The sequence below is a fragment of the Papaver somniferum genome, unplaced genomic scaffold (genome assembly GCF_003573695.1).
Source record: "Papaver somniferum cultivar HN1 unplaced genomic scaffold, ASM357369v1 unplaced-scaffold_83, whole genome shotgun sequence".
Classification (NCBI taxonomy): Eukaryota; Viridiplantae; Streptophyta; class Magnoliopsida; order Ranunculales; family Papaveraceae; genus Papaver; species Papaver somniferum.
Window position 1 is genome coordinate 73,365 of NW_020651304.1, and position 25,508 is coordinate 98,872.

At 28.7% G+C, this 25,508-nt stretch overlaps 1 protein-coding gene across 1 annotated transcript; it reads right to left on the reverse strand.

The window, feature by feature from the left end:
• Positions 1–21,639: 21,639 nt before the first annotated feature.
• Positions 21,640–25,039, reverse strand: LOC113345730. The gene is made up of 4 exons (XM_026589412.1): positions 24,838–25,039; positions 23,498–24,250; positions 23,019–23,087; positions 21,640–22,964 (listed from the first exon to the last, which is right to left on the reverse strand). Exons 1-4 carry the CDS (start codon positions 25,037–25,039, stop codon positions 21,640–21,642), a joined length of 2,349 nt encoding a protein of 782 aa, XP_026445197.1.
• Between the last annotated feature and the right edge of the window lie 469 nt (positions 25,040–25,508).

The window sequence follows — 25,508 nt, forward strand, 5'->3', positions numbered from 1 at the left end:
TTTCGAACTTTTTCTGTTAAAGATGAGTTTATCTAGTATCAATTTAGTCTCAGAAATCAATTTCCAACTTATAACGAAATGTGTAGACTTTTTTGAGTTAACGTATATAAAATTCAGCATTTTAATGAACTCTTTCTTTTTATATTGGCTTTGTCTTTCTATTTGATTCAAGATAGATGAAATTTGTTAGGAATTGGATTAGTTCTGCATGGTCTTTCATCTTTCTTCTATTGTGAAATTTGACTTCCTTCATATTTTCTTGAATCAACGTACATAGAAATGCAATTTTTACTAGACGTATTGCCTTAGAACATATTAATTGTAATTACAATACATTTTTCAAACTTTTTCTGTTAAAGATGAGTTTATCTAGTTTACAATTTAGTCTCAGAAATCAATTTCCGACTTATAACGAAATGTGTAGACTTTTTTGAGTTAACGTATATAAAATTCAACATTTTTATGAACTCTTTCTTTTTGTGTTGGCTTTGTCTTTCTATTTGATTCAAGATAGATAAAATTTGTTAGGATTTGGATTAGTTCTGCATGGTCTTTCATCCTTCTTCTATTGTGAAATTTGACTTCCTTCATATTTTCTTGAATCAACGTACATAGAAATGCAATTTTTACTAGACGTATTGCCTTAGAACATATTAATTGTAATTACAATACATTTCTCAAACTTTTTCTGTTAATGATGAGTTTATCTAGTTTACAATTTAGTCTCAGAACTCAATTTCCGACTTATACCGAAGTTTGTAGACTTTTTTGAGTTAACGTATATAAAATTCAACATTTTTATGAACTCTTTCTTTTTGTGTTGGCTTTGTCTTTCTATTTGATTCAAGATAGAAGAAATTTGTTAGGATTTGGATTAGTTCTGCATGGTCTTTCATCCTTCTTATATTGTGAAATTTGACTTCCTTCATATTTTGTTGAATCAACGTACATAGAAATGCAATTTTTACTAGACGTATTGCCTTAGAACATATTAATTGTAATAACAATACATTTTTCAAACTTTTTTTGTTAAAGATGACTTTATCTAGTTTACAATTTAATCTCAGAAATAAATTTCTGACTTATAATGAAATGTGTAAACTTTTTTGAGTTAACATATATTAAATTCAACATTTTTATGAACTCTTTCTTTTTGTGTTGGCTTTATCTTTCTATTTGATCCAAGATAGATGAAAATTGTTAGGATTTCGATTAGTTCTGCATGGTCTTTCATCCTTCTTATATTGTGAAATTTGACTTCCTTCATATTTTGTTGAATCAACGTACATAGAAATGCAATTTTTACTAGACGTATTGCTTTAGAACATATTAATTGTAATTACAATACATTTTTCAAACTTTTTCTGTTAAAGATGAGTTTATCTAGTTTACAATTTAGTCTCGGAAATCAATTGCGACTTATAACGAAATGTGTAGACTATTTTGAGTTAACGTTTATAAAATTAAACATTTTTATGAACTCTTTCTTTTTATGTTGGCTTTGTCTTTCTATTTGGTTCAAAATAGATGAAATTTGTTAGGATTTGGATTAGTTCTGCATGGTCTTTCATCTTTCTTCTATTGTGAAATTTGACTTCCTTCATATTTTCTTGAATCAACGTACATAGAAATGCAATTTTTACTAGACGTATTGCCTTAGAACATAATAATTGTTATTACAATACATTTTTCAAACATTTCTTGTTAAATATGATTTTATCTAGTTTACCATTTAGTCTCAGAAATCAATTTTCGACTTATAACGAAATGTGTAGACTTTTTTGAGTTAACGTATATAAAATTCAACATTTTTATGAACTCTTTCTTTTTGAGTTGGCTTTGTCTTTCTATTTGATTCCAGATAGAAGAAATTTGTTAGGATTTGGATTAGTTCTGAATGGTCTTTCATCCTTCTTCTATTGTGAAATTTGACTTCCTTCATATTTTCTTGAATCAACGTACATAGAAATGCAATTTTTACTAGACGTATTGCCTTAGAACATATTAATTGTAATTACAATACATTTTACAAACTTTTTCTGTTAAAGATGAGTTTATCTAGTTTACAATTTAGTCTCAGAAATCAATTTACGACTTATAACGAAATGTGTCAACTTTTTTGAGTTAACGTATATAAAATTCAACATTTTTATGAACTCTTTCTTTTTGTGTTGGCTTTGTCTTTCTATTTGATTCAAGATAGATGAATTTTTTAAGGATTTGGATTAGTTCTGCATGGTCTTTCATTCTTCTTCTATTGTGAAATTTGACTTCCTTCATATTTTTTTGAATCAACGTACATAGAAATGCAAATTTTACTAGACGTATTGTCTTATAACATATTAATTGTAATTACAATACATTTTTCAAACTTTTTCTGTTAAAGATGACTTTATCTAGTTTACAATTTAGTCTCAGAAATCAATTGCGACTTATAACGAAATGTGTAGACTATTTTGAGTTAACGTTTATAAAATTAAACATTTTTATGGACTCTTTCTTTTTATGTTGGCTTTGTCTTTCTATTTGGTTCAAAATAGATGAAATTTGTTAGGATTTGGATTAGTTCTGCATGGTCTTTCATCTTTCTTCTATTGTGAAATTTGACTTCCTTCATATTTTCTTGAATCAACGTACATAGAAATGCAATTTTTACTAGACGTATTGCCTTAGAACATATTAATTGTAATTACAATACATTTTTCAAACTTTTCTTTTAAAGATTAGTTTATCTAGTTTACAATTTAGTCTCAGAAATCAATTTTCGACTTATAACGAAATGTGTAGACTTTTTTGAGTTAACGTATATAAAATTCAACATTTTTATGAACTCTTTCTTTTTGTATTGGCTTTGTCTTTCTATTTGATTCAAGATAGATGAAATTTGTTAGGATTTGGATTAGTTCTGCATGGTCTTTCATCCTTCTTCTATTGTGAAATTTGACTTCCTTATTATTTTCTTGAAACAATGTACATAGAAATGCAATTTTTACTAGACGTATTGCCTTAGAACATATTAATTGTAATTACAATACTTTTTTCAAACTTTTTTTGTTAAAGATGACTTTATCTAGTTTACAATTTAATCTCAGAAATAAATTTCTGACTTATAACGAAATGTGTAAACTTTTTTGAGTTAACATATATTAAATTCAACATTTTTATGAACTCTTTGTTTTTGTGTTGGCTTTATCTTTCTATTTGATTCAAGATAGATGAAATCTGTTAGGATTTCGATTAGTTCTGCATGGTCTTTCATCCTTCTTCTATTGTGAAATTTGACTTCGTTCATATTTTCTTGAATTAACTTACATAGAAATGCAATTTTTACTAGACGTATTGCCTAAGAACATATTAATTGTAATTACAATACATTTTTCAAACTTTTTTTTGTTAAAGATGAGTTCCTCTAGTTTACAATTTAGTCTCAAAAATCAATTTCCGAGTTATAACGAAATGTGTAGACTTTTTTTAGTTAACGTATATCAAAATCAACATTTTTATGAACTCTTTCATTTTGTGTAGGCTTTGTCTTTCTATTTAATTCAAGATAGATGAAATTTGTTAGGATTTGGATTAGTTCTGCATGGTCTTTCATCCTTCTTATATTGTGAAATTTGACTTCCTTCATATTTTGTTGAATCAACGTACATAGAAATGCAATTTTTACTAGACGTATTGCCTAAGAACATATTAATTGTAATTACAATACATTTTTCAAACTTTTTTTTGTTAAAGACGAGTTTCTCTAGTTTACAATTTAGTCTCAAAAATCAATTTCCGAGTTATAACGAAATGTGTAGACTTTTTTTAGTTAACGTTTATCAAAATCAACATTTTTATGAACTCTTTCATTTTGTGTAGGCTTTGTCTTTCTATTTGATTCAAGATAGATGAAATTTGTTAGGATTTGGATTAGTTCTGCATGGTCTTTCATCCTTCTTATATTGTGAAATTTGACTTCCTTCATATTTTGTTGAATCATCGTACATAGAAATGCAATTTTTACTAGACGTATTGCCTTAGAACATATTAATTGTAACTACAATACATTTTACAAACTTTTTCTGTTAAAGATGAGTTTATCTAGTTTACAATTTAGTCTCAGAAATCAATTTACGACTTATAACGAAATGTGTAGACTATTTTGAGTTAACGTTTATAAAATTAAACATTTTGATGAACTCTTTCTTTTTATGTTGGCTTTGTCTTTCTATTTGGTTCAAAATAGATGAAATTTTTTTGGATTTGGATTAGTTCTGCATGGTCTTTCATCTTTCTTCTATTGTGAAATTTGACTTCCTTCATATTTTCTTGAATCAACGTACATAGAAATGCAATTTTTACTAGACGTATTGCCTTAGAACATATTAATTGTAATTACAATACATTTTTCAAACTTTTTCTGTTAAAGATTAGTTTATCTAGTTTACTATTTAGTCTCAGAAATCAATTTTCGACTTATAACGAAATGTGTAGACTTTTTTGAGTTAACGTATATAAAATTCAACATTTTTATGAACTCTTTCTTTTTGTGTTGGCTTTGTCTTTCTATTTGATTCAAGATAGATGAAATTTGTTAGGATTTGGATTAGTTCCGAATGGTCTTTCATCCTTCTTCTATTGTGAAATTTGACTTCCTTCATATTTTCTTGAATCAACGTACATAGAAATGCAATTTTTACTAGACGTATTGCCTTAGAACATAATAATTGTTATTACAATACATTTTTCAAACTTTTCTTGTTAAATATGAGTTTATCTAGTTTACCATTTAGTCTCAGAAATCAATTTTCGACTTATAACGAAATGTGTAGACTTTTTTGAGTTAACGTATATAAAATTCAACATTTTTATGAACTCTTTCTTTTTGTGTTGGCTTTGTCTTTCTATTTGATTCCAGATAGAAGAAATTTGTTAGGATTTGGATTAGTTCTGAATGGTCTTTCATCCTTCTTCTATTGTGAAATTTGACTTCCTTCATATTTTCTTGAATCAACGTACATAGAAATGCAATTTTTACTAGACGTATTGCCTTAGAACATATTAATTGTAATTACAATACATTTTACAAACTTTTTCTGTTAAAGATGAGTTTATCTAGTTTACAATTTAGTCTCAGAAATCAATTTACGACTTATAACGAAATGTGTCAACTTTTTTGAGTTAACGTATATAAAATTCAACATTTTTATGAACTCTTTCTTTTTGTGTTGGCTTTGTCTTTCTATTTGATTCAAGATAGATGAATTTTTTTAGGATTTGGATTAGTTCTGCATGGTCTTTCATTCTTCTTCTATTGTGAAATTTGACTTCCTTCATATTTTTTGAATCAACGTACATAGAAATGCAATTTTTACTAGACGTATTGCCTTATAACATATTAATTATAATTACAATACATTTTTCAAACTTTTTCTGTTAAAGATGACATTATCTAGTTTACAATTTAGTCTCAGAAATCAATTGCGACTTATAACGAAATGTGTAGACTATTTTGAGTTAACGTTTATAAAATTAAACATTTTTATGAACTCTTTCTTTTTATGTTGGCTTTGTCTTTCTATTTGGTTCAAAATAGATGAAATTTGTTAGGATTTGGATTAGTTCTGCATGGTCTTTCATCTTTCTTCTATTGTGAAATTTGACTTCCTTCATATTTTCTTGAATCAACGTACATAGAAATGCAATTTTTACTAGACGTATTGCCTTAGAACATATTAATTGTAATTACAATACATTTTTCAAACTTTTTCAGTTAAAGATGAGTTTATCTAGTTTACAATTTAGTCTCAGAAATCAATTTCCGACTTATAACGAAGTGTGTAGACTTTTTCGAGTTAACGTATATAAAATTCAACATTTTTATGAACTCTTTGTTTTTGTGTTAATTTTGTCTTTCTATTTGATTCAAAATAGATGAAATTTGTTAGGATTTGGATTAGTTCTGCATGGTCTTTCATCTTTCTTCTATTGTGAAATTTGACTTCCTTCATATTTTCTTGAATCAACGTACATAGAAATGCAATTTTTACTAGACGTATTGCCTTAGAACATATTAATTGTAATTACAATACATTTTTCAAACTTTTTCTGTTAAAGATGAGTTTATCTAGTTTACAATTTAGTCTCAGAAATCAATTTCCGACTCATAACGAAATGTGTAGACTTTTTTGAGTTAACGTATATAAAATTCAACATTTTTATGAACTCTTTCTTTTTGTGTTGGCTTTGTCTTTCTATTTGATTCAAGATAGATGGAATTTTTTAGGATTTGGATTAGTTCTGCATGTTCTTTCATCCTTCTTCTATTGTGAAATTTGACTTGCTTCATATTTTCTTGAATCAACGTACATAGTAATGCAATTTTTACTAGAAGTATTGCATTAGAACATATTAATTGTAATTACAATACATTTCTCAAACTTTTTATGTTAAGGATGAGTTTATCTAGTTTACAATTTAGTCTCAGAAATCAATTTCCAACTTATAAAGAAATGTGTAGACTTTTTTGAGTTAACGTATATAAAATTCAACATTTTCATGAACTCTTTCATTTGTTTTGGCTTTGTCTTTATATTTGATTCAAGATAGATGAAATTTGTTAGGATTTGGATTAGTTCTGCATGGTCTTTCAAATTTCTTCTATTGTGAAATTTGACTTCCTTCATATTTTCTTGTATCAACGTACATAAAAATGCAATTTTTACTAGGCGTATTGCCTTAGAACATATTAATTGTAGTTACAACACATTTTTCAAACTTTATCTGTTAAGGATGAGTTTATCTAGTTTACAATTTAGTCTCAGAAATCAATTTCCGACTCATAACGAAATGTGTAGACTTTTTTGAGTTAATGTATATAAAATTCAACATTTTTATGAACTCTTTCTTTTTGTGTTGGCTTTGTCTTTCTATTTGATTCAAGATAGATGGAATTTGTTAGGATTTGGATTAGTTCTGCATGTTCTTTCATCCTTCTTCTATTGTGAAATTTGACTTGCTTCATATTTTCTTGAATCAACGTACATAGTAATGCAATTTTTACTAGAAGTATTGCATTAGAACATATTAATTGTAATTACAATACATTTCTCAAACTTTTTATGTTAAGGATGAGTTTATCTAGTTTACAATTTAGTCTCAGAAATCAATTTCCAACTTATAAAAAATGTGTAGACTTTTTTGAGTTAACGTATATAAAATTCAACATTTTCATGAACTCTTTCTTTTTGTGTTTGCTTTGTCTTTCTATTTGATTCAAGATAGATGAAATTTGTTAGGATTTGGATTAGTTCTGCATGGTCTTTCATCTTTCTTTTATTGTGAAATTTGACTTCCTTCATATTTTCTTGAATCAACGTACATAGAAATGCAATTTTTACTAGACGTATTGCCTTAGAATATATTAATTGTAATTACAATACATTTTTCAAACTTTTTCTGTTAAAGATGAGTTTATCTAGTTTACAATTTAGTCTCAGAAATCAATTTCCGACTTATAAAGAAATGTGTAGACTTTTTCGAGTTAACGTATATAAAATTCAACATTTTTATGAACTCTTTCTTTTTGTGTAACTTTGTCTTTCTATTTGATTCAAGATAGAAGAAATTTATTAGGATTTGGATTAGTTCTGCATGGTCTTTCATCCTTCTTCTATTGTTAAATTTGACTTCCTTCATATTTTCTTGAATCAACGTACATAGAAATGCAATTTTTACTAGATGTATTGCCTTAGAACACATTAATTGTAATTACAATACATTTTTCGAACTTTTTCTGTTAAAGCTGAGTTTATCTAGTTTACAATTTAGTCTCAGAAATCAATTTCCGACTTATTACGAAATGTGTAGACTTTTTTGAGTTAACGTATATAAAAATCAGCATTTTAATGAACTCTTTCTTTTTATATTGGCTTTGTCTTTCTATTTGATTCAAGATAGATGAAATTTGTTAGGATTTGGATTAGTTCTGCATGGTCTTTCATCTTTCTTCTATTGTGAAATTTGACTTCCTTCATATTTTCTTGAATCAACGTACATGGAAATGCAATTTTTACTAGACGTATTACCTTGGAACATATTAATTTTAATTACAATACATTTTTCAAACTTTTTTTGTTAAAGATGATTTTATCTAGTTTACAATTTAGTCTCAGAAATCAATTTCCGACTTATAACGAAATGTGTAGACTTTTTTGAGTTAATGTATATAAAATTCAGCATTTTAATGAACTCTTTCTTTTTATATTGGCTTTGTCTTTCTATTTGATTCAAGATAGATGAAATTTGTTAGGATTTGGATTAGTTCTGCATGGTCTTTCATCTTTCTTCTATTGTGAAATTTGACTTCCTTCATATTTTCTTGAATCAACGTACATAGAAATGCAATTTTTACTAGACGTATTGCCTTAGAACATATTAATTGTAATTACAATACATTTTTCAAACTTTTTCTGTTAAAGATGAGTTTATCTAGTTTACAATTTAGTCTCGGAAATCAATTTCCGACTTATAACGAAATGTGTAGACTTTTTTGAGTAAACGTATATAAAATTCAACATTTTTATGAACTCTTTCTTTTTGTGTTGCCTTTGTCTTTCTATTTGATTCAAGATAGATGAAATTTATTAGGATTTGGATTAGTTCTGCATGGTCTTTCATCCTTCTTCTATTGTGAAATTTGACTTCCTTCATATTTTCTTGAATCAACGTACATAGAAATGCAATTTTTACTAGACGTATTGCCTTAGAACATATTAATTGTAATTACAATACATTTTTCAAACTTTTTCTGTTAAAGATGAGTTTATCTAGTTTCGACTTATAACGAAATGTGTAGACTTTTTTGAGTTAACGTATATAAAATTCAACATTCTTATGAACTCTTTCTTTTTGTGTTGGCTTTGTCTTTCTATTTGATTCAAGATAGATGAAATTTGTTAGGATTTGGGTTAGTTCTGCATGGTCTTTCATCCTTCTTCTATTGTGAAATTTGACTTCCTTCATATTTTCTTGAATCAACGTACATAGAAATGCAATTTTTACTAGACGTATTGCCTTAGAACATATTAATTGTAATTACAATACATTTTTCAAACTTTTTCTGTTAAAGATGAGTTTATCTAGTTTACAATTTAGTCTCAGAAATCAATTTCCGACTTATAACGAAATGTGTAGACTTTTTTGAGTTAACGTATATAAAATTCAACATTTTTATGAACTCTTTCTTTTTGTGTTGGCTTTGTCTTTCTATTTGATTCAAGATAGATAAAATTTGTTAGGATTTGGATTAGTTCTGCATGGTCTTTCATCCTTCTTCTATTGTGAAATTTGACTTCCTTCATATTTTCTTGAATCAACGTACATAGAAATGCAATTTTTACTAGACGTATTGCCTTAGAACATATTAATTGTAATTACAATACATTTCTCAAACTTTTTCTGTTAATGATGAGTTTATCTAGTTTACAATTTAGTCTCAGAACTCAATTTCCGACTTATACCGAAGTTTGTAGACTTTTTTGAGTTAACGTATATAAAATTCAACATTTTTATGAACTCTTTCTTTTTGTGTTGGCTTTGTCTTTCTATTTGATTCAAGATAGAAGAAATTTGTTAGGATTTGGATTAGTTCTGCATGGTCTTTCATCCTTCTTATATTGTGAAATTTGACTTCCTTCATATTTTGTTGAATCAACGTACATAGAAATGCAATTTTTACTAGACGTATTGCCTTAGAACATATTAATTGTAATAACAATACATTTTTCAAACTTTTTTTGTTAAAGATGACTTTATCTAGTTTACAATTTAATCTCAGAAATAAATTTCTGACTTATAATGAAATGTGTAAACTTTTTTGAGTTAACATATATTAAATTCAACATTTTTATGAACTCTTTCTTTTTGTGTTGGCTTTATCTTTCTATTTGATCCAAGATAGATGAAAATTGTTAGGATTTCGATTAGTTCTGCATGGTCTTTCATCCTTCTTATATTGTGAAATTTGACTTCCTTCATATTTTGTTGAATCAACGTACATAGAAATGCAATTTTTACTAGACGTATTGCTTTAGAACATATTAATTGTAATTACAATACATTTTTCAAACTTTTTCTGTTAAAGATGAGTTTATCTAGTTTACAATTTAGTCTCGGAAATCAATTGCGACTTATAACGAAATGTGTAGACTATTTTGAGTTAACGTTTATAAAATTAAACATTTTTATGAACTCTTTCTTTTTATGTTGGCTTTGTCTTTCTATTTGGTTCAAAATAGATGAAATTTGTTAGGATTTGGATTAGTTCTGCATGGTCTTTCATCTTTCTTCTATTGTGAAATTTGACTTCCTTCATATTTTCTTGAATCAACGTACATAGAAATGCAATTTTTACTAGACGTATTGCCTTAGAACATAATAATTGTTATTACAATACATTTTTCAAACATTTCTTGTTAAATATGATTTTATCTAGTTTACCATTTAGTCTCAGAAATCAATTTTCGACTTATAACGAAATGTGTAGACTTTTTTGAGTTAACGTATATAAAATTCAACATTTTTATGAACTCTTTCTTTTTGAGTTGGCTTTGTCTTTCTATTTGATTCCAGATAGAAGAAATTTGTTAGGATTTGGATTAGTTCTGAATGGTCTTTCATCCTTCTTCTATTGTGAAATTTGATTTCCTTCATATTTTCTTGAATCAACGTACATAGAAATGCAATTTTTACTAGACGTATTGCCTTAGAACATATTAATTGTAATTACAATACATTTTACAAACTTTTTCTGTTAAAGATGAGTTTATCTAGTTTACAATTTAGTCTCAGAAATCAATTTACGACTTATAACGAAATGTGTCAACTTTTTTGAGTTAACGTATATAAAATTCAACATTTTTATGAACTCTTTCTTTTTGTGTTGGCTTTGTCTTTCTATTTGATTCAAGATAGATGAATTTTTTTAGGATTTGGATTAGTTCTGCATGGTCTTTCATTCTTCTTCTATTGTGAAATTTGACTTCCTTCATATTTTTTTGAACCAACGTACATAGAAATGCAATTTTTACTAGATGTAATGCCTTATAACATATTAATTGTAATTACAATACATTTTTCAAACTTTTTCTGTTAAAGATGACTTTATCTAGTTTACAATTTAGTCTCAGAAATCAATTGCGACTTATAACGAAATGTGTAGACTATTTTGAGTTAACGTTTATAAAATTAAACATTTTTATGGACTCTTTCTTTTTATGTTGGCTTTGTCTTTCTATTTGGTTCAAAATAGATGAAATTTGTTAGGATTTGGATTAGTTCTGCATGGTCTTTCATCTTTCTTCTATTGTGAAATTTGACTTCCTTCATATTTTCTTGAATCAACGTACATAGAAATGCAATTTTTACTAGACGTATTGCCTTAGAACATATTAATTGTAATTACAATACATTTTTCAAACTTTTTCTTTTAAAGATTAGTTTATCTAGTTTACAATTTAGTCTCAGAAATCAATTTTCGACTTATAACGAAATGTGTAGACTTTTTTGAGTTAACGTATATAAAATTCAACATTTTTATGAACTCTTTCTTTTTGTATTGGCTTTGTCTTTCTATTTGATTCAAGATAGATGAAATTTGTTAGGATTTGGATTAGTTCTGCATGGTCTTTCATCCTTCTTCTATTGTGAAATTTGACTTCCTTATTATTTTCTTGAAACAATGTACATAGAAATGCAATTTTTACTAGACGTATTGCCTTAGAACATATTAATTGTAATTACAATACATTTTTCAAACTTTTTTTTGTTAAAGATGAGTTTCTCTAGTTTACAATTTAGTCTCAAAAATCAATTTCCGAGTTATAACGAAATGTGTAGACTTTTTTTAGTTAACGTTTATCAAAATCAACATTTTTATGAACTCTTTCATTTTGTGTAGGCTTTGTCTTTCTATTTGATTCAAGATAGATGAAATTTGTTAGGATTTGGATTAGTTCTGCATGGTCTTTCATCCTTCTTATATTGTGAAATTTGACTTCCTTCATATTTTGTTGAATCAACGTAAATAGAAATGCAATTTTTACTAGACGTATTGCCTTAGAACATATTAATTGTAATAACAATACATTTTTCAAACTTTTTTTGTTAAAGATGACTTTATCTAGTATAAAATTTAATCTCAGAAATAAATTTCTGACTTATAATGAAATGTGTAAACTTTTTTGAGTTAACATATATTAAATTCAACATTTTTATGAACTCTTTCTTTTTGTGTTGGCTTTATCTTTCTATTTGATCCAAGATAGATGAAATTTGTTAGGATTTCGATTAGTTCTGCATGGTCTTTCATCCTTCTTATATTGTGAAATTTGACTTCCTTCATATTTTGTTGAATCAACGTACATAGAAATGCAATTTTTACTAGACGTATTGCTTTAGAACATATTAATTGTAATTACAATACATTTTTCAAACTTTTTCTGTTAAAGATGAGTTTATCTAGTTTACAATTTAGTCTCGGAAATCAATTGCGACTTATAACGAAATGTGTAGACTATTTTGAGTTAACGTTTATAAAATTAAACATTTTTATGAACTCTTTCTTTTTATGTTGGCTTTGTCTTTCTATTTGGTTCAAAATAGATGAAATTTGTTAGGATTTGGATTAGTTCTGCATGGTCTTTCATCTTTCTTCTATTGTGAAATTTGACTTCCTTCATATTTTCTTGAATCAACGTACATAGAAATGCAATTTTTACTAGACGTATTGCCTTAGAACATATTAATTGTAATTACAATACATTTTTCAAACTTTTTCTGTTAAAGATGAGTTTATCTAGTTTACAATTTAGTCTCAGAAATCAATTTCCGACTTATAACGAAGTGTGTAGACTTTTTCGAGATAACGTATATAAAATTCAACATTTTTATGAACTCTTTCTTTTTGTGTTAACTTTGTATTTCTATTTGATTCAAGATAGATTAAATTTGTTAGGATTTGGATTAGTTCTGCATGGTCTTTCATCCTTCTTCTATTGTGAAATTTGACTTCCTTCATATTTTCTTGAATCAACGTACATAGAAATGCAATTTTTACTAGACATATTGCCTTAGAACACGTTAATTGGAATTACAATACATTTTTCAAATTTTTTCTGTTAAATATGAGTTTATCTAGTTTACACTTTAGTCTCAGAAATCAATTTCCGACTTATAACGAAATGTGTAGACTTTTTGAGTTAACGTATATAAAATTCAGCATTTTAATGAACTCTTTCTTTTTATATTGGCTTTGTTTTTCTATTTGATTCAAGATAGATGAAATTTGTTAGGATTTGGATTAGTTCTGCATGGTCTTTCATCTTTCTTCTATTGTGAAATTTGACTTCCTTCATATTTTCTTGAATCAACGTACATAGAAATGCAATTTTTACTAGACGTATTGCCTTAGAACATATTAATTGTAATTACAATACATTTTTTAAACTTTTTCTATTAAAGATGAGTTTATCTAGTTTACAATTTAGTCTCAGAAATCAATTTCCGACTAATAACGAAGTGTGTAAAAGTTTTCGAGTTAACGTATATAAAATTCAACATTTTTATGAACTCTTTCTTTTTGTGTTAACTTTGTCTTTCTATTTGATTCAAGATAGATGAAATTTGTTAGGATTTGGATTAGTTCTGCATGGTCTTTCATCCTTCTTCTATTGTGAAATTTGACTTCCTTCATATTTTCTTGAATCAACGTACATAGAAATGCAATTTTTACTAGACATATTGCCTTAGAACACGTTAATTGGAATTACAATACATTTTTCAAATTTTTTCTGTTAAAGATGAGGTTATCTAGTTTTCACTTTAGTCTCAGAAATCAATTTCCGACTTATAACGAAATGTGTAGACTTTTTTGAGTTAATGTATATAAAATTCAGCATTTTAATGAACTCTTTCTTTTTATATTGGCTTTGTTTTTCTATTTGATTCAAGATAGATGAAATTTGTTAGGATTTGGATTAGTTCTGCATGGTCTTTCATCTTTCTTCTATTGTGAAATTTGACTTCCTTCATATTTTCTTGAATCAACGTACATAGAAATGCAATTTTTACTAGACGTATTGCCTTAGAACATATTAATTGTAATTACAATACATTTTTCAAACTTTTTCTGTTAAAGATGAGTTTATCTAGTTTACAATTTAGTCTCAGAAATCAATTTCCGACTTATAACGAAATGAATAGACTTTTTTGAGTTAACGTATATAAAATTCAGCATTTTAATGAACTCTTTCTTTTTATATTGGCTTTGTCTTTCTATTTGATTCAAGATAGATGAAATTTGTTAGGATTTGGATTAGTTCTGCATTGTCTTTCATCTTTCTTCTATTGTGAAATTTGACTTCCTTCATATTTTCTTGAATCAACGTACATAGAAATGCAATTTTTACTAGACGTATTGCCTTAGAACATATTAATTGTAATTACAATACATTTTTCAAACTTTTTCTGTTAAAGATGAGTTTATCTAGTTTACAATTTAGTCTCAGAAATCAATTTCCGACTTATAAAGAAATGTGTAGATTTTTTCGAGTTAACGTATATAAAATTCAACATTTTTATGAACTCTTTCTTTTTGTGTAACTTTGTCTTTCTATTTGATTCCAGATAGAAGAAATTTGTTAGGGTTTGGATTAGTTCTGCATGGTCTTTCATACTTCTTCTATTGTTAAATTTGACTTCCTTCATATTTTCTTGAATCAACGTACATAGAAATGCAATTTTTACTAGACGTATTGCCTTAGAACACATTAATTGTAATTACAATACATTTTTCGAACTTTTTCTGTTAAAGATGAGTTTATCTAGTTTACAATTTAGTCTCAGAAATCAATTTCCGACTTATAACGAAAAGTGTAGACTATTTTGAGTTAACGTATATAAAATTCAGCATTTTAATGAATTCTTTCTTTTTATATTGGCTTTGTCTTTCTATTTGATTCAAGATAGATGAAATTTGTTAGGATTTGGATTAGTTCTGCATGGTCTTTCATCTTTCTTCTATTGTGAAATTTGACTTCCTTCATATTTTCTTGAATCAACGTACATAGAAATGCAATTTTTACTAGACGTATTGCCTTATAACATATTAATTGTAATTACAATACATTTTTCAAACTTTTTCTGTTAAAGATGAGTTTATCTAGTTTACAATTTAGTCTCAGAAATCAATTTCCGACTTATAAAGAAATGTGTAGACTTTTTCGAGTTAACGTATATAAAATTCAACATTTTTATGAACTCTTTCTTTTTGGATTAGTCTCAGAAAAAGTCTACACATTTCTTTATAAGTCGGAAATTGATTTCTGAGACTAAATTGTAAACTAGATAAACTCATCTTTAACAGAAAAAGTTCGAAAAATGTATTGTAATTACAATTAATGTGTTCTAAGGCAATACGTCTAGTAAAAATTGCATTTCTATGTACGTTGATTCAAGAAAATATGAAGGAAGTCAAATTTAACAATAGAAGAAGGATGAAAGACCATGCAGAACTAATCCAAATCCTAACAAATTTCTTCTATCTTGAATCAAATAGAAAGACAAAGTTACACAAAAAGAAAGAGTTCATAAAAATGTTGAATTTTATATACGTTAACTCGAAAAAGTCTACATATTTCTTTATAAGTCGGAAATTGATTTCTGAGACTAAATTGTAAACTAGATAAACTCATCTTTAACAGAAAAAGTTTGAAAAATGTATTGTAATTACAATTAATATGTTCTAAGGCAATACGTCTAGTAAAAATTGCATTTCTATGTACGTTGATTCAAGAAAATATGAAGGAAGTCAAATTTCACAATAGAAGAAGGATGAAAGACCATGCAGAACTAATCCAAATCCTAACAAATTTCATCTATCTTGAATAAAATAGAAAGACAAAGCCAACACAACAAGAAAGAGTTCATAAAAATGTTGAATTTTATATACGTTAACTCAAAAAAGTCTACACATTTCGTTATAAGTCGGAAATTGATTTCTGAGACTAAATTGTAAACTAGATAAACTCATCTTTAACAGAAAAAGTTTGAAAAATGTATCTTAATTACAATTAATATGTTCTAAGGCAATACGTCTAGTAAAAATTGCATTTCTATGTACGTTGATTGAAGAAAATATGAAGGAAGTCAAATTTCACAATAGAAGAAGGATGAAAGACCATGCAGAACTAATCCAAATCCTAACAAATTTCATCTATCTTGAATCAAATAGAAAGACAAATCCAACACAAAAAGAAAGAGTTCATAAAAATGTTGAATTTAATATAGGTTAACTCGAAAAAGTCTACACACTTCGTTATAAGTCGGATATTGATTTCTGAGACTAAATTGTAAACTAGATAAACTCATCTTTAACAGAAAAAGTTTGAAAAATGTATTGTAATTATAATCAATATGTTCTAAGGCAATACGTCTAGTAAAAATTGCATTTCTATGTACGTTGATTCAAGAAAATATGAAGGAAGTCAAATTTCACAATAGAAGAAGGATGAAAGACCATGCAGAACTAATCCAAATCCTAACAAATTTCATCTATCTTGAATTAAATAGAAAGACAAAGCCAACACAAAAAGAAAGAGTTCATAAAAATGATGATATTTATATACGTTAACTCCAAAAAGTCTACACATTTCGTTATAAGTCGGAAATTGATTTCTGGGACTAAATTGTAAACTAGATAAACTCATCTTTAACAGAAAAAGTTTGAAAAATGTATTGTAATTACAATTAATATGTTCTAAGGCAATACGTCTAGTAAAAATTGCATTTCTATGTACGTTGATTCAAGAAAATATGAAGGAAGTCAAATTTCACAATAGAAGAAAGATGAAAGACCATGCAGAACTAATCCAAATCCTAACAAATTTCATCTATCTTGAATCAAATAGAAATACAAAGCCAATATAAAAGAAAGAGTTCATTAAAATGCTGAATTTTATATACCTTAACTCAAAAAAGTCTACACATTTCGTTATAAGTCGGAAATTGATTTCTGAGACTAAATTGTAAACTAGATAAACTCATCTTTAACATTTTTATGAACTCTTTCTTTTTGTGTAACTTTGTCTTTCTATTTGATTCAAGATAGAAGAAATTTGTTAGGATTTGGATTAGTTCTGCATGGTCTTTCATCCTTCTTCTATTGTTAAATTTGACTTCCTTCATATTTTCTTGAATCAACGTACATAGAAATGCAATTTTTACTAGACGTATTGCCTTAGAACATATTAATTGTAATTACAATACATTTTTAAAACTTGTTCTGATAAACATGAGTTTATCTAGTTTAGAATTTAGTCTCAGAAATAAATTTCCGACTTATAACGAAATGTGTAGACTTTTTTGAGTTAACGTATATAAAATTCAACATTTTTATGAACTTTTTTGTTTTTGTGTTGGCTTTGTCTTTCTATTTGATTCAAGATAGATGAAATTTGTTAGGATTTGGATTAGTTCTGCATGGTCTTTCATCCTTCTTCTATTGTGAAATTTGACTTCCTTCATATTTTCTTGAATCAACGTACATAGAAATGCAATTTTTACTAGACGTATTGCCTTAGAACATATTAATTGTAATTACAATACATTTTTCAAACTTTTTCTGTTAAAGATGAGTTTATCTAGTTTACAATTTAGTCTCAGAAATCAATTTCCGACTTATAACGAAATGTGTAGACTTTTTTGAGTTAACGTATATAAAATTCAACATTTTTATGAACTCTTTCTTTTTGTGTTGGCTTTGTCTTTCTATTTGATTCAAGATAGATAAAATTTGTTAGGATTTGGATTAGTTCTGCATGGTCTTTCATCCTTCTTCTATTGTGAAATTTGACTTCCTTCATATTTTCTTGAATCAACGTACATAGAAATGCAATTTTTACTAGACGTATTGCCTTAGAACATATTAATTGTAATTACAATACATTTCTCAAACTTTTTCTGTTAATGATGAGTTTATCTAGTTTACAATTTAGTCTCAGAACTCAATTTCCGACTTATACCGAAGTTTGTAGACTTTTTTGAGTTAACGTATATAAAATTCAACATTTTTATGAACTCTTTCTTTTTGTGTTGGCTTTGTCTTTCTATTTGATTCAAGATAGAAGAAATTTGTTAGGATTTGGATTAGTTCTGCATGGTCTTTCATCCTTCTTATATTGTGAAATTTGACTTCCTTCATATTTTGTTGAATCAACGTACATAGAAATGCAATTTTTACTAGACGTATTGCCTTAGAACATATTAATTGTAATAACAATACATTTTTCAAACTTTTTTTGTTAAAGATGACTTTATCTAGTTTACAATTTAATCTCAGAAATAAATTTCTGACTTATAATGAAATGTGTAAACTTTTTTGAGTTAACATATATTAAATTCAACATTTTTATGAACTCTTTCTTTTTGTGTTGGCTTTATCTTTCTATTTGATCCAAGATAGATGAAAATTGTTAGGATTTCGATTAGTTCTGCATGGTCTTTCATCCTTCTTATATTGTGAAATTTGACTTCCTTCATATTTTGTTGAATCAACGTACATAGAAATGCAATTTTTACTAGACGTATTGCTTTAGAACATATTAATTGTAATTACAATACATTTTTCAAACTTTTTCTGTTAAAGATGAGTTTATCTAGTTTACAATTTAGTCTCGGAAATCAATTGCGACTTATAACGAAATGTGTAGACTATTTTGAGTTAACGTTTATAAAATTAAACATTTTTATGAACTCTTTCTTTTTATGTTGGCTTTGTCTTTCTATTTGGTTCAAAATAGATGAAATTTGTTAGGATTTGGATTAGTTCTGCATGGTCTTTCATCTTTCTTCTATTGTGAAATTTGACTTCCTTCATATTTTCTTGAATCAACGTACATAGAAATGCAATTTTTACTAGACGTATTGCCTTAGAACATAATAATTGTTATTACAATACATTTTTCAAACATTTCTTGTTAAATATGATTTTATCTAGTTTACCATTTAGTCTCAGAAATCAATTTTCGACTTATAACGAAATGTGTAGACTTTTTTGAGTTAACGTATATAAAATTCAACATTTTTATGAACTCTTTCTTTTTGAGTTGGCTTTGTCTTTCTATTTGATTCCAGATAGAAGAAATTTGTTAGGATTTGGATTAGTTCTGAATGGTCTTTCATCCTTCTTCTATTGTGAAATTTGACTTCCTTCATATTTTCTTGAATCAACGTACATAGAAATGCAATTTTTACTAGACGTATTGCCTTAGAACATATTAATTGTAATTACAATACATTTTACAAACTTTTTCTGTTAAAGATGAGTTTATCTAGTTTACAATTTAGTCTCAGAAATCAATTTACGACTTATAACGAAATGTGTCAACTTTTTTGAGTTAACGTATATAAAATTCAACATTTTTATGAACTCTTTCTTTTTGTGTTGGCTTTGTCTTTCTATTTAATTCAAGATAGATGAATTTTTTAAGGATTTGGATTAGTTCTGCATGGTCTTTCATTCTTCTTCTATTGTGAAATTTGACTTCCTTCATATTTTTTTGAATCAACGTACATAGAAATGCAAATTTTACTAGACATTTTCCTTATAACATATTAAATGTAATTACAATACATTTTTCAAACTTTTTCTGTTAAAGATGAGTTTATCTAGTTTACAATTTAGTCTCAAAAATCAATTGCGACTTATAACGAAATGTGTAGACTTTTTTGAGTTAACGTATATAAAATTCAACATTTTTATGAACTCTTTCTTTTTGTGTTGGCTTTGTCTTTCTATTTGATTCAAGATAGACGAAATTATTTAGGATTTGGATTAGTTCTGAATGGTCTTTCATCCTTCTTCTATTGTGAAATTTGACTTCCTTCATATTTTCTTGAATCAACGTACATAGAAATGTAATTTTTACTAGACGTATTGCCTTAGAACATATTAATTGTAATTACATACATTTTACAAACTTTTTCTGTTAAAGATGAGTTTATCTAGTTTACAATTTAGTCTCAGAAATCAATTTACGACTCATAACGAAATGTGTCAACTTTTTTGAGTTAACGTATATAAAATTCAACATTTTTATGAATTCTTTCTTTTTGTGTTGGCTTTGTATTTCTATATTATTCAAGATAGATGAAATTTGTTAGGATTTGGATTAGTTCTGCATGGTCTTTCATCCTTCTTATATTGTGAAATTTGACTTCCTTCATATTTTCTTGAATCAACGTACATAGAAATGCAATTTTTACTAGACGTATTGCCTTAGAACATAATAATTGTTATTACAATACATTTTTCAAACTTTTCTTGTTAAATATGAGTTTATCTAGTTTACCATTTAGTCTCAGAAATCAATTTTCGACTTATAACGAAATGTGTAGACTTTTTTGAGTTAACGTATATAAAATTCAACATTTTTATGAACTCTTTCTTTTTGTGTTGGCTTTGTCTTTCTATTTGATTCAAGATAGAAGAAATTTGTTAGGATTTGGATTAGTTCTGAATGGTCTTTCATCCTTCTTCTATTGTGAAATTTGACTTCCTTCATATTTTCTTGAATCAACGTACATAGAAATGCAATTTTTACTAGACGTATTGCCTTAGAACATATTAATTGTAATTACAATACATTTTACAAAGTTTTTCTGTTAAAGATGAGTTTATCTAGTTTACAATTTAGTCTCGGAAATCAATTTACGACTTATAACGAAATGTGTCAACTTTTTTGAGTTAACGTATATAAAATTCAACATTTTTATGAACTCTTTCTTTTTGTGTTGGCTTTGTCTTTCTTTTTTTTTTGCTAAATCCATGTTGTATTAATGAATAACCAATATGTACAAAGTGTTCATAAGAAAAGAGATCATAAGACCCCAAAAACTTACAAACTACTTGAATCTGAAATAAACAACATTAGGAAATTCTAAAGACAAAAGGAAATCAGGCCTTTCATCATAATTTAAACCTTCACCATTACGAAGAAAACATCCCCTTTTAGCCATCTTGTCTGCTGCAAAATTAGCCTCACGATAAGTATGAACAAAACGAATAGAGTCATAATTGTTTTGTATTCTTCTCCATCTGTGCTTGACAAACCAAGGAAGATTTGTACCCGTCAATGTCTTAATTGTGCCCATTGAATCAGAACGTACAACCACTTTTTTAACATTCCACTTCATAGCCCACTCCAAACCAACAATAATACCATAAAGTTCAGCTAAGAAATTAGTAGTAGAACCCAAACCAATACTCATAGCACCCAAAAAATTACAATCAGCATCACGAACAACAACACCAGCTCCAGCTATACCCGGATTTCCTTTGGCTGCTCCATCACAACATAATAAAATTTCATCCCTATTTGGCGGACTCCAAAAGCACTCAATTGGCTGAACCTGCTTAACCTTCCTATGCATCACACGGAAAAAGTTCAAAAGATCCAAGTCCGTTGTAGTATTATGCATGAAACCCTTCAAACGACCAGCGTATTCACTAATCAAATAGAACACTCTCTTCTTAAAAAAATGAATGCTAACAGAAGAATTCTGAAAACATGCCATATTTCTTGTTTGCCATAATTCCTAGCGAATCACCAAAATAGCTAAAAGCCATAAATCTTTGACAATTCTACTTCTACCCTTTGCTGATTTATATGAATTCACAATATCATAATAAGGTGTTAGATTAAACAAACCTGAACACCACTGCCAAATTTGAGTTGCAAACGTACAACTCCAAATAATATGCTCCAAAGATTCTTCCTCCATGTTGCACAAGTAACATTTGTTGGCCATTTCAACTTTGAATCTACTCCTGATCTTGTCTTGAGTTGCACAAACCTCACGACATATCTTCCAATTCTGAGCAGCCAATTTGGGATGAACTTCTTTCCTCCACAAAAGACCATAAATTGCTGATTTTGGATACGCCTTTCTAATGATATTCTTTGCTGAAGAGACTGAAAAGTGGCCATTCATCTCCGGCATCCAAACTCTACAATCATTCCCTCCTTGTAACAAAGGCAAATTTGTAAGATCCACACCCGCACGGACCAAATTCTGAATATGATCTCCCTGCATCATCCAAGCATTATTAACAATAATATCACTGACCTTGACATTTCTGTCCAAGTCAGTTTCATTAAGCATATCAGCAATACACTCATTACCATACCAAACATCAAAATAAAGAGATGTAGACCTCCCGTCCCCAATTAGAACCTTGGTATTCTTGTCAACAATAGAATGAATCAGTTTCATGCCCGGCAAAATAGAAGAATTTACCCCATAAAGCTTTATACTACCCTGCTTAGTAGTAAATTTCGCCCATAAGAAACGAGCCCATTTCTTGTTAGAAGAACGAATACTCCACCATAGCTTCATAAGAAGAGCCTTATTAGTAACAACCATGCTGGTTATACCAAGACCCCCTTCCTTCAACGGACAGCAAACCTTTGGATATCCAACAACAAATTTCCTTGCAACATCAGCATCACCCGACCAAAGAAAATTACGAATAACTCTTTCAGCCTGTTGAACAAATTTCCTAGGCCATTTGTACACCGCCATGTTATGAATAGCATAACTCGCTATCACTGAATTGATAAGAACAACTCTATCTTGAAAAGAAAGTAACTTACCTTTCCAAACTGAAAGTTGGTTCTTAATTTTCTCTATCACATTACAAATGTGACGATACTTAACTGCTCCAGGCATAATTTGAACTCCCAAATACCTGTCCGGAAAAGTAGTAACTTCCATACCCAGTAAATTAGTGATAGTCCCACAGCGACTCAAAGAACCACCACCATAATAAATCTTACTCTTTTGACGACAGACAGTTTGGCCCGAGGCACTTTGGTATTTACCAAGCAAAGCAAGAAGATTATGCAGACTCTTCATATTGCCTTTACAAAAAATCATAATGTCATCAGCAAAGAAAAGATGTGTGGGAGAAATACCTCTTTTGGAAAGCATAGGCGTCATCATCTTCTCAGCAAACAACTTTGTAAGATTTCTACTAAGAACATCTTCAACCAGAACAAAAATAAGAGGAGATAAAGGATCACCTTGCCGAAGACCTCTATTGATTTTGAAGAATCCCTCTGGACTTCCATTAAGAAGAATAGAAATCCTTGCTGAGTTAAGAATAGCCAAAATCCAAGAACACCAATTTTGAGAGAAACCATACCTTCGAAAAACCTCTAAAACAAATGACCAACTAACCGTGTCAAAAGCTTGAGTAATATCCAGTTTCAACCCCAAATTGCTATCCTTACGTTTGGTTTTCAGATCATTGATCATCTCCGACGCCACAGTAATGTTTTCATGAATGTTCCTCCCCTTCATGAAAGCAACTTGTTCTTCTGAAACCAAATTATCAAGAACACTCCCTAGTCTTGTAGCTAATATCTTAGTAAAATTTTAAAGAAAAAATTACTAAGACCAATAGGCCGAAAGTTTCGAAGAGTGTTGGCTCCTCTAACCTTGGCAAGAAGAATAATAAGACTAGAATTAGCACCATGAGGAATGATTTGCCGTTGCCAACAGTACGTGATAGCTCTGACAAGGTCATATTGCACCACGTCCCAACAATGCCTATAAAAACAACCAGAGAAACCATCTGGCCCTGGCGCACTATCCGCACCCAAATCAAAAACAGCATTCTTAATCTCCTCCATAGTAGGAATTTCATCCATTCTCTGACTATCCTCCACCGAGATGATGTTATGATCATAATTAAAAAGCTCCTCATCAATAGGAAACTCATCACCATTAAACTTTGACTCAAAAAAAGAAATCGTATAGTCTCTAATTTGATTACAATCAGTAATAACGGCCCCATTATCATCCACCAACTCCGAAATCATATTACTACTCCTGCGCATTCTGATATTAGCATGAAAGAAAGAAGTATTACTAGCTCCCTCCAAAAGCCATTTATTACGTGACTTTTGCTTTAGCATAGTAACATGATGAGAACGAATTTCCTGAAGAATAACTGAAGCCTCCTTGGCAGAATTCAGCTTAGTTATATCCTCTGGATCCTCATCTGAAATACGAAGAGCCACTTCCATAGTCAATTCAGCTTGTTTTAGCTTAGCAAAAATATTGCCAAATACATGTAAATTCCAATCCTTCATAGCAACTTTTAACCTCTTGAGCTTGAAAGGAAAAATAGAAGCAGGAGATCCTGTAACCGGTGCATTCCAACAATCACTTACCATTCTCATGAAATCAGAATGAGCAAACCACATCTTCTGAACTCTAAAAGGAGCTCTCTTCGGTCTAGTATTAACAAAAGGAAAGCCAATAAGAGTAGAATGGTCGGAAACTTCACGGGGAAGAGCTTTACACCTCCAATTCTCATACTTAATGAGCCATGCCTCATTAATCAAAGCTCTATCCAGCTTACAAAGGATTCTATGAACACCATATTGCCTATTAGACCAGGTGAATTTAGAACCCAAAAAATCAGCTTCAAAAAGATTATTATCATCCATCCAATCACTAAACTCATTGATGACTGAAGTACGTGGTTGATTGCCTCCTTTTTTCTCCTCATTACGAAGAACACAATTAAAATCACCCATAACCAACCAAGGAGTATTAATATCAACTGAGGAAAGTTGTTGCCACAAACTTCTTCTCGTGACTTGAAAACAGCTAGCATGAACAAAGGAAACCAACACCCCCTCTGTTGCAATGGTAATAGCTTGTCTACTAGTATTCATAACTACAGGCGTAGCTATGTCAATGGACCAAAAAATCCTATGTTACCTTTAGACGAATCAACAGCATTATGAATAACTTCCTTCTTATAACCAGCCACATATAATTTGTGTAAGAAACGCAAGGTACAATGCACCTTAGGTTCAGCTAGACAGAAAATATCTGGCTTAAAATCAAGAATTAACTCTCTTAACTTATTTTTGGCTGCATCCCGTGCAATGCCATTAATGTTCCAATAGAGAACACGCATTAAAAACCAGATTTAGAGACCTTACCAACTATAGAAGCAACTCCAGAGTTCACTCCTGGTGAACTTCCTTGTTCAACACCAACACGGACATTAGAGTCCTGAAGAGAAGCGGATTCAGAAATTGGTTCCAAAGAAGTATTCCTACCAGCTGTAGTATTCACAATCTTATGCATGGATAGCATGCGTATTCTCTTTACTTCTTGTTCAGCCCTAAACTTTGCATCAGCTGTGCTTTCCTCCACATCTTGCATAGAATTAAGAGCACTATATTTATTGTTATTCAATATAAACTCCCCAGCCGTGAGCTGATCACAAAGAGGAGTTGGAGTTGAAGTCACAATCCTAACAGGTTTAGGAATCCTAGTTCCAACCAAACTTGTCATATTTGAAGGATTAGTTTCACCCACTTTTCCATTCAATAATATTGCTGATTTTGAAGCCTGTGCTTGTTTAGTTCTCGCCAATTCAA